Source organism: Ranitomeya variabilis, chromosome 1 (assembly GCF_051348905.1).
Source record: "Ranitomeya variabilis isolate aRanVar5 chromosome 1, aRanVar5.hap1, whole genome shotgun sequence".
NCBI lineage: Eukaryota > Metazoa > Chordata > Amphibia > Anura > Dendrobatidae > Ranitomeya > Ranitomeya variabilis.
This window is the reverse complement of record NC_135232.1, coordinates 87,704,957-87,719,594: the sequence shown is the minus strand read 5'-3', so window position 1 is coordinate 87,719,594 and position 14,638 is coordinate 87,704,957. Positions and strand designations below refer to the sequence as shown.

The window sequence follows — 14,638 nt, the reverse complement described above, 5'->3', positions numbered from 1 at the left end:
GATTCAGCCACTGGAGGCAGGTGCTGGGAGCGCTGCTCCATAAAAGCCTGCTGAACCACCACTGAGGTAAGACTAAAAAATCTTCAGTATGGACGGTTCCTTATGCCCTGCGTCTGCAGAGCCCAGCACTGCCCCTGCTACTGTGAGTACGCAGGGACGGGATCCGGGAGGTAGTTCCCTTAGGGGGTTTAGCTCCTCACTCTTCTCTCCCTTCTATTTCAGGGAGAAAAGTCTACCCCTAAAGCTACCTATAGGAAGAAGTGCCCGGTCTGTGCTGTTAAATTCCCTCCTAACTGGGATAAAAAACTCTGTCAGCCATGCACTGACAGGATAATAAAAGCTGAGCAACCATCCCTGCTAGATGAAATACGCTCTCTTGTTAAACAGGAGGTACAATCTTCCTTGGCAGCTTTCACACCTCCACCTCCGCAACCACATTCCCCAGCTAAGAAAAGGAAGTTCCAGGTTGTTGAATCTGATTCTGATTCAGACCACTCTCAAACTTCATCTGTTGGCTGGGAAGATCCAGCATCCCCTAAGGCTGAGATCAGGAAATACCTCTTCTCCTCAGAGTATATTGAGGACCTAGTCTCTGCTGTTCGTAACACGATGGGACTTGAAGAGGAACCTGTACCACAGTCCATACAGGATCATATGTTTGGTGGGCTCAGATCGGAGAAAAAATCAGGGTTTCCCGTTCACGCTAATGTTGTTAACATGATTGAGCAGGAATGGGAGCTCCCTGAAAAACGCCTTAGCATGTCTTCAGAGATGAAACATAGATTTCCTCTAGAAGGTGATTTTGTCAAACTTGACATTCCCAAAGTTGATGTGCAGGTGGCCAGAGTTGCCAAAAGAATGGCTCGCCCCTTTGAGGACTCTTCGCAATTGAAAGATCCTATGGACAGGAAGATTGAGAGTCTCCTAAAGAAGTCTTGGGAAACTTCTACGTCTGTTCTGAAGGCTAATATCGCCTCTACCTGTGTAGCCAGGGCCCTCTCCTGCTGGCTAGAAAAATTAGAATCTCACATATCTCAAGGTACCCCTAGGGGTGAAATGTTGGATTCACTCCCTATGCTGCATAGAACTACTGGGTTTCTGGCGGACGCTTCCCTGGAATCCGTTAGGATTTCTGCCAGATCTCTAGTACTCTCCAACTCTGCCAGAAGGGCCCTCTGGCTCAAACTATGGAGTGGTGATATCACCTCTAAGGCTAAATTGTGCGCCATTCCTTTTAAAGGAGACTATGTGTTTGGTCCAGCCTTAGACGATATTCTTGACAAAGCAACTGACAAGAAGAAAGCGCTCCCGGAGCAAACAACCGAAAAAAACGTTTTTTTCGTGCCCCAATATCGCAACCCTCTCAACCGAGAGGTAAAGGCAAAACCGGCAGGTGGAGCTATGCAAAAGGGAGAGGGAAAAATATTTTTGTCCCTCAACAACAGCAGCAGCAGCAGCAGCAGTCATCCCAACAAGATAAACAATGACTCCGACCCGGTGGGGGGAAGACTCTCAAAATATGTGGATCAGTCGGAAAACATCACCAGTTCCCACTGGGTCCTCAATGTTATCAAACAGGGCCTTTTGATCGAGTTAATTTCCCCCCCCCCCTCAGGGTCTAAAAATTACTACCCTTCCAACAAGACATCACAATTTGTTAACATTGGGTCTCAGAGATCTCCTAAGGTCAAACGTGATCTCCCCGGTTCCACAGTCAGAACAGGGTCTGGGACATTATTCCCGATTATTCCTGGTACCCAAACCATCAGGGGAAGTCTGTATTATTATAAATTTAAAGGGTCTGAATCAGCATGTGAAATATCGAAGATTCAAGATGGAGTCTGTAAAATCAGCCATTTCTTTAATAAATCAACACTCCTTTATGGCAACTATAGATCTAAAGGATGCATATTTTCACATCCCTATCCACCCGAGACACAGAAAATATCTCAGGTTTGCGATACAGGGAAGTCACCAAGTGGAGCACTATCAGTTTGGAGTCCTTCCCTTCGGCATTTCATCAGCCCCGAGGGTGTTCTCCAAAGTAATGGCAGAGGCGGTGTCATTTATCCGGAAACGAGGGGTCTGTATAGTGCCCTATCTGGACGATCTGCTGATAGTAGCTCCCACCGAGACAACCCTGATATCCCATGTATCAGCTACATTAGAGATATTGAAGTCTCTGGGTTGGATTCCGAATATGAAGAAATCTCAGCTTCAACCCTCAAAAACCAGGAAGTTTTTAGGAGTGGTTCTGACTCGGCGAAACAAATGTCCTTTCTTCCAGACGATCACAGACTACCGTTAGTAGTAAAGATCAGGAAATACAAGGAGATGAGATCTCCTACACTCCGAGAGGGAATGTCGCTATTAGGCTCTATGACAGGCTGCAATCAATCGGTGGCTTGGGCTCAAGCCCACTCAAGAATTCTTCAAACCCATGTCTTAGACAATTGGGATGGTCGTCCCAGCTCACTAACCAAAAAGGTTCGCACTCCAGGTCGGGTGAAAGCATCCTTAACATGGTGGATGAGATCCAAAAATCTTCTCAGGGGTGTGAGTTGGGTTCAGCTCCCAATAACTACAATCAAAACGGATGCCAGCAAGAGAGGCTGGGGAGCCATGATAAATCATGTTCCTTTGCCTGGTCCCAAAGACCCTGATATCAGAGGGAGATCATCGAATTTCCGGGAACTCAAAGCGGTGGAAGAAGCTCTCTTAGCGGCAAATCGTCAGATTTCTGGGCAACATGTTCTGATACACTCAGACAACATGACCACGGTGGCTCATATCAAACACCAGGGCAGTACAAAATTCGCCAGCCTAAAGAAGGTCTCTGCTCGAATTTTTGCTTGGGCCGAAAATCGCTTACTGTCCCTGACGGCAACTCACCTGAAAGGTACGGCCAATATTCAGGCAGATTATCTGAGCCGGCGAGATATCCACCCGGGCGAATGGAGTCTGGATCATCAAACATTCAATCTTCTAGTAAACAGGTGGGGTCTCCCGGAAGTCGACCTCTTTGCCTCTCACCAAAATGCAAAAGTCGAAACATATTTCTCCCTGAATCCAACAGACAATCCCAGAGCAGTGGATGCTCTAGTGCAAGATTGGCATTTTCATCTGGCCTACGCATTTCCACCAATCCCGATCCTTGCAAAGGTGCTACGGAAGATACGGATAGAAGGGACCCCAACTATTCTGGTTGCTCCATTTTGGCCCAAAAGAAGTTGGTTCAACTTGATCATCCAACTACAAGTGGACGGGCCGGTAATGTTACCGATAAAAGACAATCTCCTCTCTCAGGGGCCAGTTCTCCACTCAGACCCTCAGAAATGGAATTTAGCGGCGTGGTTTCTGAAGCCCAGGTATTGAAAGCTAAAGGGTTATCAATCCCTGTCATAGCCACCTTACAAAAATCCAGGAAACCAGTAACAAACACCATTTATAATAAAATCTGGAAAAAGTTTTCATCTTTTTGTCTACCTAACCTTCCAGACCCTCTCAGGCCGGATATACCTAGGATATTAGATTTCTTGCAGAAAGGCTTGGAGATTGTACTGGGTTTCAGACCTCTGAAGGTCCAGGTTTCTGCGCTCAGTTCTATTTTTGATCAAGATCTAGCAGGCCATCGCTGGATCAAAAGGTTCATGACCTCAGCAATCAGAATAAACCCTAGGCAACAAATCATAGTTCCTCCATGGGATCTTAACATTGTACTTCACGGTCTTACAGGTCCACCCTTTGAACCTCTGTCTTCCTGCTCCCCACAAAATCTTGCTTACAAAACTGTTTTTTTGGTAGCCATAACTTCAGCCAGAAGAGTGGGTGAATTACAGGCCTTATCAATAAGAGAACCTTATTTACTGGTTAGAGAAGACTCGATAGTACTCCGTCTGGATCCTTCTTTTCTTCCAAAAGTGGTCTCTGAATTTAATCGTTCTCAAGAAATCGTTCTGCCTACCTTTTGCAATAATCCTGCAAACTCAGAGGAAAGGAAATGTAACACTCTGGATGCTCGACGTATCCTGCTTCATTACTTGGATCAAACCTGAGATTTCAGAATTGATCATAACCTTTTTGTCCATTCCTCGGGGCAAAATAGGGGGAAGAAGGTAGCCAAAAATACCATTGCTACATGGATTAAAAAAGCCATAACAGAATCCTACCTTGCTCAAAATAAACTACCTCCAGTAGGGATCAAGGCCCACTCAACCAGATCTACGTCGGTTTCCTGGGCAGAAAGAGCAGGCGCATCTCCGGAGCAGATCTGCAGGGCAGCTACGTGGTCCTCACTCCATACTTTCTCCAAACATTATAGATTGGATGTATTATCCAATAAGGATTTAGTCTTCGGCCGCAAGGTTCTTCAGGCCGTTGTCCCTCCCTAGTGCCAAATTAGTTGGTATTCCTCCATATGCCGTCGTGGAAGGTGACTAGAGAAAATAGAATTATTCTTACCATTAATTCGGTTTCTAGGAACCTTCCACGACGGCGCTAAGGCCGGAGACACACTGGTGCGAGAGACGGCCGAGTCTCGCTGGTTAAAATCAAGCTGTGGCACCTGCACTCCGGAGCGGAGCGTGCGGCTCCATAGCAATACATGGAGCTGCACGCTCAGCTCCGGAATGCAGGTGCCACAGCTTGCTTTTAACCAGCGAGACTCGGCCGTCTCTCGCACCAGTGTGTCTCCGGCCTTATTCCCACCCTCTATATATTCCTCGATTAATCCTGGGATTCAGAAGGTAAACCGGTGCTATGGTCTCAGTTGTAAGTCACTGGCGAGTGGGAGGTCCTTTTAACCTCTCTGTGTTTCCTGTTCCCCATTAGGGCAAAGAGACAACCTCCATATGCCGTCGTGGAAGGTTCCTAGAAACCGAATTAACGGTAAGAATAATTCTATTTTTTTTACACCAGAAATGTTACTCCAGTATCTGACTGGAGCAGGCCTTCCACCTAAGCGAACTCCACTGATTAGATGCATCAAATCCATTGAGTGGAGAGTCTGCCTCTTATTAAATTCGGGGCATCCTACTCCAAAGTGCTCTTTCATTAATGAATCGTGGACTGCAGAAGTATATAAACTGCTCACAATAGTACAACTGTCCATCTGTTATTTTTTTTATTTTAAATTAAAGAATATTTCACCCAAAAGGAAACCAACAAAAAAAAAAAATCATAAACCTAGATCCTTGGTTTTCAGTGGTATAGGGTGGGTTGTCAGCGACTGATGCAAGGCAATGTATCCACTTAGTGACAGAGCCAATTTGATACTTAATGACCAAGCCAATTTTTCTGACCACTGTCAGTTTGAGGTTATAGCTGTTTTTTTCGTGACATATTGTACTTCATGTTAGTGGTAAAATTTCTTCAATATAACTTGCGTTTATGTATGGAAAAAAACGGAAATTTGGCAAAAATGTAGAAAATTTTGTAATTTTCAAACTTTTGATTTTTGCACCCTTAAATCAGAGTGGTGTCACACAAAATAGTTAATAAATTAAATTTCCCACATGTCTACTTTACATCAGCACAATTTTGGAAACAATATTTTTTTTTTTTGTTAGGACGTTATAAGGGTTAAAACTTGACCAGTGAGTTCTCATTTTTTCCAAAAATTTACAAAACCTTTTTTTTCTCCCTTTTTTTTTTTTTTTTAGGGACCACCTCACATTTGAAGTGAGTTCGGGGGGTCAATATAACAAAAAATACCATTTTTTTTTCTTATTTTCACAAGGGTATCCGGAGATAATGGACCACATTTCAGGGCTCAGAAGGGGAGGGTAAAGGGGAGGGAGCACCGTTTTGACTTTTTGAATGCAAAATTGGCTCGAATCCATGGTGGCGCCATGTTGCGTTTGGAGACCCCCTGTACCTAAACAGTGGAAACCCCCAATTCTAACTCCAACCCTTAGGCTGGGGGTTTAAACTTGAGAGTGTGATGCGAGAAACTCGCTCATCAATACCTGGCACTGCCGCTGGCGTTCAGGACTGGAGCGTTCAGCTGCATAGAAATACATGCAGCCGCACACTCCGGTATTGTCGGGTATTGATGCTCGAGACTCGCATCACACTCCCAAGTGTGACCCTGACCTGACTATAGCCCTAACCACAAACCTTACCCTAACACACCCCTAACCCTAATCCAACCCTAACCATGATCCCAACCGTAACCACAACCCTAGCCCAACCCTGACCCTAACTTTAGCCAAACTCACTTTAGCCAAACTCACTTTAGCCCAACTCTAACCCTAATGGAAAAATGGAAATGAGTACATTTTTTTTATTATTATTTTTAGCTATCTAAGGGGGTGATAAAAGGGGGGGGGGGGTTGATTTAACTTTTTTATTATTTTGATACCCTATCACAGTGATCAAAATGAACCAATTGGAAAAAATTCCTATTGGTGCCGGCTGGCAGATCTAGGCGGGTGCACTGTGCATGTGCCGCCATTTTCTCCCAGAAGACGAGGCCGGCAGCTCCGGGGGGTTTTATGGACAATGGAAGTATCGGGGGGGATCACGGGACCCTATTTCTCTCTCCTCTGATGTGCAATCACTTCAGTGGAGAGAGAAATTAAATGGAAAATAAGACTTTTTTTTGGCGGTCGCAGTTATACCGTTAATAACAGCAATTGCAACACCCAGGGTTGATAAATACCGACCCGAATCATGTTCGCTGGGGTCTCGGCTACCCTGTTTGAGCATTTTTATGGTTTTCACTACTGTTTTTGCTTAAAAAAAAAAAGAAAAGAAAAAAAAACCCCAGTTTCTTCATTCTTGAATTGAGTTAAAGAAATAAAATAAAATAAATCACGTAAAATGCCAGTAAAAAGACTCCCCAAAAATGCTGGAAAAACACTCAAAAACCACTAGATGTCAAAAATAATAAAAGTGCTCTCATGAAACTCCCACTCCCAAACGACAAAGGACGCCGGAGTGCATTTAAAATGGGTAATTGTTTTTTTTTGTTTGTTTGTTTTCTGGGAGTAATATAAACTCCAATTTTTAATTTTTCCTAAAAAGTTTTGTATTTCATTTATTTAAAAAAAAAAAAAAAATGGCAAGGTTTTCTGAAGCGTCTTTCCCTTGAAACACTCAGTGAGTTTGCTCACCTCAAATAGCTGTTGGGTGAACCTACTTTTTTTTTTTTTTTTTTTTTTTTTAAGGTCTTTTTGCTGAGTTCTTGGCGTGGAAACTGAGCAGAATCTTCAAGTTTATTTGAAAGTTTTGGGCATTTTGAGGAGGATTTAGAGAGTTTCTGTTCCAAAAACTCCTAGGGGTAACCCCTCCCCCCCAAAAAAAAAACAAAAAAAAAAACTTACCCTTAGGGCTCATGTAGGCATCATGAGCATTCGGTCCAAGCACAGACTGTTAATGACCGGAGCCTAACTGCTCCATGTATGCTATGTAGTTGTTCGACGCGGGTCCGGAGTACCATGGCCTGTCCATGCATTAGCGATCTGAGATCCCAAGATGTCTACATGACCCCTTAGAGGGGTTTCACATTCTGGAGGAAAGGGAAGATAAATGATTACACCTATGAAAGTGGTGATGAAAAGCATACTCATAAACGTTTTCTATAGCTGTATAAGCTATAACATTTCTCCAACTCGCGCGCACACACTGGGACAGAAGTGTAAGCACAGGATCCCAAGAATAGAGCATTCATGTATTTTCCTAGAAAGCTCCTGTTACTACCGGTCTTTGTATTTTATCTTGACACGTTTTGCGATACTTTAGTGTTAAACTATGTAACATTACTCTGTTAGTTTCAGTTCACTTCTCCCATTGTGAGTAAGCTTGTGTGACCACAGTATACTGGGGGAAGGAATGGAAGAATGTAAACTATTTACTTGTGGGAAGATTCCATTATAAAGAATGTCAGAAATCTTCTAGATTTGGTGTGGTCACATTTTAGATGAAGAACGGACAATTTTCTTATCCTCAATGGCAGACTTGCCATATAGTCAACTGCACAGGGCCCCGGTGGGAAAAGGGGCTCTCTGCTTTGTTCAACCAAGTATTGTGTGGCTCAGTATTGTTTATATGATTGCATGTGAGCGATTGTGCCAGTGGCACCATGGCTCTCAATTAATAATGGCACGCTAATGAGAAACTTTCTGTGGAGCCAACAAGGAGGTTCCCCTATGACCTGCACCCCTCTAGCATCTCCTTTACACCTGGAAAGCATAGGATACATCTCCTTACCTGCACATTCCCAATTTCCTTCTCCTTCCTTCATCCTTCCCTGTTTATACTCTTACACTATAATTAAAAATGTTTATGGCCAAACCAAAAGGGCTGATTCCAAATATTATGATACACTGGGGTATAAATTATTGGATCACCTGTAATGTTTTACATTAATTTATTATCACACAATGTCTGAAAGAAGCCTGGCACATCTATATGACCTATTTGTACTAGTTTGCTGTGCAACTATGACAGTCCGAGTTTAATTGTACCGTAATCTAAGGTAACAAGTTCATAGACCTACCCTATTGGTCGGGGGGTTCTTGGTAATGCAGGTTGGAGAAGTTTTTGCGACCTTCTCATCAACTATCTAATTTGGAAGGTAAACACATTGAGTGACAAATCCTCTGAAGACAAGGTTGGGGAATGTGGGAATTATGATTATAGTACCCACTAGGTAAATTCCTCAGGGGCATAGCGCAGTTTTTTTATTCGTTTTCCTGACTCGCTAGTTTTCTTTTCTGATAGACTTCCCTTTTCCATCATTACAGGAAGTCCTACAAAAAAAACATGGCTGTTCCACACTAAGAATTTCAATTAGCTCTTTCAAATCTTAAGATCACAAGATAAAAAAAACTGTAAAGGGGTTCTTCTTTGAATAGGTTATCAGTATTGGAATGGTGGGGGGGCAATACCCAGCGCCCCTATGATCAGCTATTTGCTACCCCCACGTTCTGTTTTTGGGTTATGCATCTCAGTTCCTAGACACTTGAATCCTTTACCGCCGGAGTTGCAATCCACTTTTTAGTGAGGTTACTGGATGTTAAACCCACCACCAGACTGATGTTGATGATCTACTTAGTGCATAGGCCATCAATATTTTAAACCTGGGAAATCTTTTCAGTCTGGAAATTGCTGTAACGGAATCTAATTTAAGATAAACGAATTGACTTTCAGGACTCTGTCCAGTGGTCATGCCAATATTTTGCGGTTGCCGGAGAGAAGCCTCATGAACAATCGCCTTCTTTCCGTAATCTCCGCTGCCTCTTCTGATGTGTAAGCCCATCGCGATGTCCTTGTTGTGGTGTGAGGCACACGTGACACCTCACTGAGCCTACTAATCAGAAGAGGTGCTGCAGCTGCCAGCTGGTAGGCGGTGGTTCACAGGGCTTACGTTTGGCGGCCATGGAGCACTGTAGAAACCACTAGAACAGGGTATTGCGAGTCAATTCATCCCTCTTTAAATCTAATGCATAATGAGGACTTGATATATTCTGTAAGAAAAAATTTAAACCTTTTCATATTTTCACAAATAATGTGCAACATTTGACATTTTTATGGAATTCTCAGCTCCTCTATGGCAATTTATTTGAAAAGTGTGTGTAGCTTATTAAGCAGGAGGGAGTCCAAATGTGGCTAACAGTCATCATACTTTATTAAACCTAATTTATACCACTTATCGTAGAAATTTACTACACGGGCAAATGGCAGTAGAAAAATGCAATAAGAGGTGCCTCTTAATAATATGGTGCATCTTACTCCAGCACGTCCTTCATCACGACTGGCATGCAAAATGTCAGTCTTAATAAATCGATGCTGAAGATGTGTCAGTTGTATTGACTTGGCATTGGGAACTATTTGACTTTGAGGCTATGTTTGCCTCATATTTTGAGCAAATGGTCAATGGCTCCATTAAGTTTCACATCTGAAGACCTGGAAAATGGTACTTGGGCATATTCAATGGTGGGGCCGTCAACTGTAATGATGAAGACAGTCACTGTGTACTCTGTCGGACATAATTTTAATCTATAAAATGTGATGTGACCATAGCCTGACATCCATCAGAAAAGTTCTGTAGATCTTCCAGATGGATGTGCTGTGGTCGGTTGTCCAATTAACCTTAAACAATGACCTGCAACCGTAAGCCACGTGATTTTTATACCCAGTACAGAATTATTTTCTGCCTATAAATCCAAGCCGAAGTAAGCCTATATGATTTGGTTGTTTTACAGAACACAAGAACATGGCCTTCAAGGACTTAACATCAAGAGCAGTGCTGCTTTATGACGAGTGGATTAAAGATGCTGGTAGGTGACAAACCATAAATTCCACATATTACTTTGACAGGTTTATCTGAACTTGGTTAATTTCTGAAGGTGTAGAACATGATCGTAAAAGATTGCGACTTCTCAGGTCCATAAGTCTTTTTTTGAAGGAAGCCGACTAATGAGATCACCTGCTCTACAGTGAAGCTCCACTATTGTCTCTGGAGTTTACGAAATTGTACAATAAACTTAGATTATACCGTAATACCCTTGTTTATTGCGGAAAATTGCTGTTATCAGTGTGGTGTCCCTTAGTGCAGAAAATGTCTCACTTAGGAAAGTTTAGATTGGTTGTTTGGTAGCCAACACTTTCTCTAAGTAACTTTTGTTGGCAGGAGCATCCCACTATGGCATGGGCAAGTATCTTAAAAGTAAGCAATCGTCACAAAAGTAAATGTTTACAGCTTTTTGCAATTTTTATTTTTCATATCATGATTATAAACACAAATTAAAATAGTAATATTGCTATCTTCACAATGGGTGTAGTAGTAATGGGTAGTAAATGGTGGTATAAAAAAAAGACTAAATTTTAAAAGAAAGAACATTTAACACACAAACTTTATATAAACAATCCAGTATTTTTTCAAGGCAAATTCTGTAGTGTAGACCCCATGAACTTCTATAATGGAAGCCGAGATGGCTCCAGGTGATGTGAAGGCAATCGGCATTCCATAGGAACGTAGGAAGCCAAACGGCTAAGTACAGGAAGATGAAAGTCATGCCGGGCCGGCTAATGCGCTCGCAAGAAGCCAACTGCTATTTATGAATAACAGAGCGGATTAGTGATTGTAGCTTGGATCTATACCTTGCTGGCTGAGGTTCAGGAGCGATGTCAAAGCCAATGTCCTTGGAAGACTACACACTCACAAGACCTCATGCCGGACTTTGTTTCTACGGCCATTTTTAGGATGTTTTCTGATTATTTTGAATATATACTGCCCTTTCATAGGGTACCTCTGGGCAGAATCTTACAGGGACGTGTCCCCTCTTCAACTATTCCTGGCAGAACTCCTTGTTGTGTGAATGATGCATCTTACTTTGTTGTGATGTATAAGTGATTAGCGTGTAATATTGCACTAAGGCACTGCCAACCTCCTCTTCCCGCTTCACTATCTGTAGCAAGTATTGCTGCCCTGCTAAGTACGTCCCTCCAGTCGGGGAGCACAGGGCACTTTTGTGCTTGTGAAAGAATAATGTGTTAATGTGTAACAAGCGGCTAAACACCTACAATGTGTAGAATTCTCCACGCGGGGCCGATGGCGGAGGTCTAGTTTTGAGGACTGTAATGCTTGATGCATTGTGACACGGAGCACAAAACTGTTACCGTAATTCTGTTATTTAGCACAAATGATTATAATATGGTTTTACATGGGACTGCATAAAATCTATTATTGCCCGACTCTACAGTGTTCCTCGAACTATAAATGTTATTTTAATTTTAGGGCCAAAAATTGATTTCAAAATCTACCATTGCAGGGTGTGTGTATATGTGTGTGTGTTGTGAGGCTGTGGCCTCTGATACAGCTAGGGGGCGCTGTTTGTTCTCCCCATGTGCAGGCAAACGGATGAAGTCCATAAGTGTGCATGAGAGTCACAGATTCCCGGTCTGGGTTTTCCATGTGGCTGAAGGCCACAGGTTTGTGTGTGTTTAAAAACCCTGCAGTAAGGGGTATGGGTGTATCAGGTGTCTGGTCAGGTGTGCGAGGTGCACATCAGTGTCAGTCTGGTGTGTGCTGGTCTGCAGAGTGCATGGAGGCCAGCACCCAGGGCAGCTGAATAGCCTGGCACCCGCAGCATACACAGAGATGCAAGTTGTCCATGGTACTGGTCTCGGATGTGGACAGTCCTGTGCCCGGAGGTGGACAGTCCTGTGCCCGAAGGAGTCTGATGTGGACAGTCCTATGCCCGGAGGTGGATGTCCTGTGCCCAAAAGAGGACTAGCATGTGCAATGATTGCAAACAGGTGGATATGGTGCCCGGCTGCTATCTGGAGGATATGCTGAACTGTGTACGACTGTGTGAGTAAAGAGACTGTGATACAGCGATGCAGGACACCCACGAGAACTAGTCAGAGGAGGGCTGGCGTGTGTAGTGTCTGCAACATATGAGGCTGTGTGTATGGAGATGTATAGAGACTGTGAGATGGTGTGCGGTCGCCCAGGGAAACTGGACAAGAAAAGTCTGGCCTGTTTAGGGACCGCAAATCTAAAGCCATGTGATATGTATTGCTTTGAACCGGTGTAAACTGGTCACTGATAATATCCACTGAAGTTATATGCATTTATGTGAATTGGACTTAAATGCTGTGAAGAAACACATTAAGAGACTTTTGTGTATGAATTTGTGCGTGTGTGTATGTGTGTATATGTGTGTGTGTGTGTATATATATATATATATATATATATATATATATATATATATATATATATATATATATATATATATATATATATATATATATATATATATATATATATATATATATATATATATATATATACACACACACACACAGTGGGGCAAAAAAGTATTTAGTCAGTCAGCAATAGTGCAAGTTCCACCACTTAAAAAGATGAGAGGCGTCTGTAATTTACATCATAGGTAGACCTCAACTATGGGAGACAAACTGAGAAACAAAAATCCAGAAAATCACATTGTCAGTTTGGAGCGCCCCCACACCGCCGCAGGGCCGAGGGGTACCCGGAGCCGGGCCTCTAGGTCTCAGTTCTGGGGTTGTCACGGTGGCTAGACCCGGTCCGTGGCCCTGTCCGTCAGTGGGGGACGTCCGGTGCAATAAGTGGTATTAATGGTAGCAATGGAGCGGTACGGTTGTGGGGTGTAAGTCGCGGTAAATAACGAGGACACCAGGCTGCAGTCTCTTTACCTCTTTACTGGAGATCTCTGAGTCCTCAGTCCGGAACACGGTTCACCAGGCTACGCAAGTCCGGCCGGTCCAATGGCACCTCCAGAGTTCTCCTCTCAGGTGGAAATCTGTGCCTTCCTTCTAGCGCTATGTGTTGTAGTCCTTCCCTGCTGTGCTCACGGAAAGTAACCCCACAACGGTTGTGTCTGTTTCTTAAGTTCCCTCACAACTCGATTTGATGTTCCTCTGTAATCCACCCCTTCCCTGTATTCAGGTTGGAATGGCACCCGTTTGTCAGGTAGGCCTGGAGTTCTTCCGGGACCCTAGAGTCGCCCCTCTCCCGCAATTGCCCCCCAAGACTTCATAGGTGATATGTGGTAGACAGCCCGCCTGAGACCGACTGTCCTGCCGCTGTTTGGAGTATGGCTTGAAGCTGTATTCTAATCCACTCCCTCGGCGTTCCGGCCACCGGTATTGCGCCTCAGCAGGGTGCTGCCTCTTTCAGCACAACCCCTGCTGGTATTCTCCTTCTGCTTGATCTCGTTTCTCACTCAGCACAATCTATCTCGCTTCTAGTCCTTTCTTGAGTCCCGCCGCTTCCAGGAGCCTGCGCGGACCCGTTACGTTCTTTCAATGCCAAGCCTCTGCCAGGATCCCACCCCTGGCAGAGACCCTACAGTCTCTCCCTTCACAACACCCCCTGCCACAGGGTGTTGCTCCGTTCAATCCCGTCAGCGTTCTCGTCTAACTTCCTGCCTGACCCCCAGTTTACCCACTATGGTGGGGAGTGGCCTAATGAATAGCACCCTTAGCTCCCCCCGGAGGCCCAGCTGTGAAACATATTGGTGTCTGTGATACCTGATTGGAGGAACTCCTTTGGTGCCATCGAACGTACCATGGCTCCCCTTAGCGGCGAAGCCACAGCACTGCAACGACCAGAACTCTGGGGCGCTGCATGTTTTTTTATCATTTTATTTGCATATTATGGTGGAAAATAAGTATTTGGTCAGAAACAAAATTTCATCTCAATACTTTGTAATATATCCTTTGTTGGCAATGACAGAGGTCAAACGTTTTCTGTAAGTCTTCACAAGGTTGCCACACACTGTTGTTGGTATGTTGGCCCATTCCTCCATGCAGATCTCCTCTAGAGCAGTGATGTTTTTGGCTTTTCGCTTGGCAACACGGACTTTCAACTCCCTCCAAAGGTTTTCTATAGGGTTGAGATCTGGAGACTGGCTAGGCCACTCCAGGACCTTGAAATGCTTCTTACGAAGCCACTCCTTCGTTGCCCTGGCGGTGTGCTTTGGATCATTGTCATGTTGAAAGACCCAGCCACGTTTCACCTTCAATGCCCTTGCTGATAGAAGGAGGTTTGCACTCAAAATCTCACGATACATGGCCCCATTCATTCTTTCATGTACCCGGATCAGTCGTCCTGGCCCCTTTGCAGAGAAACAGCCCCAAAGCATGA

The 14,638-nt window shown here is 44.0% G+C and overlaps 1 protein-coding gene across 2 annotated transcripts in view; it reads left to right on the top strand.

Annotated features, from left to right (window-relative positions):
- ELOVL7 (ELOVL fatty acid elongase 7) overlaps positions 1-14,638 on the top strand; it is a 51,084-nt gene that overhangs the window by 15,455 nt on the left and 20,991 nt on the right. For both annotated transcript variants that reach the window (XM_077285888.1, XM_077285896.1), the window contains exon 2: positions 10,209-10,283. In XM_077285888.1, coding sequence (XP_077142003.1) covers positions 10,220-10,283 — 64 coding nt within the window. In that variant the 5' untranslated portion in view covers positions 10,209-10,219. The remainder of the gene's footprint in view (positions 1-10,208; positions 10,284-14,638) is intronic.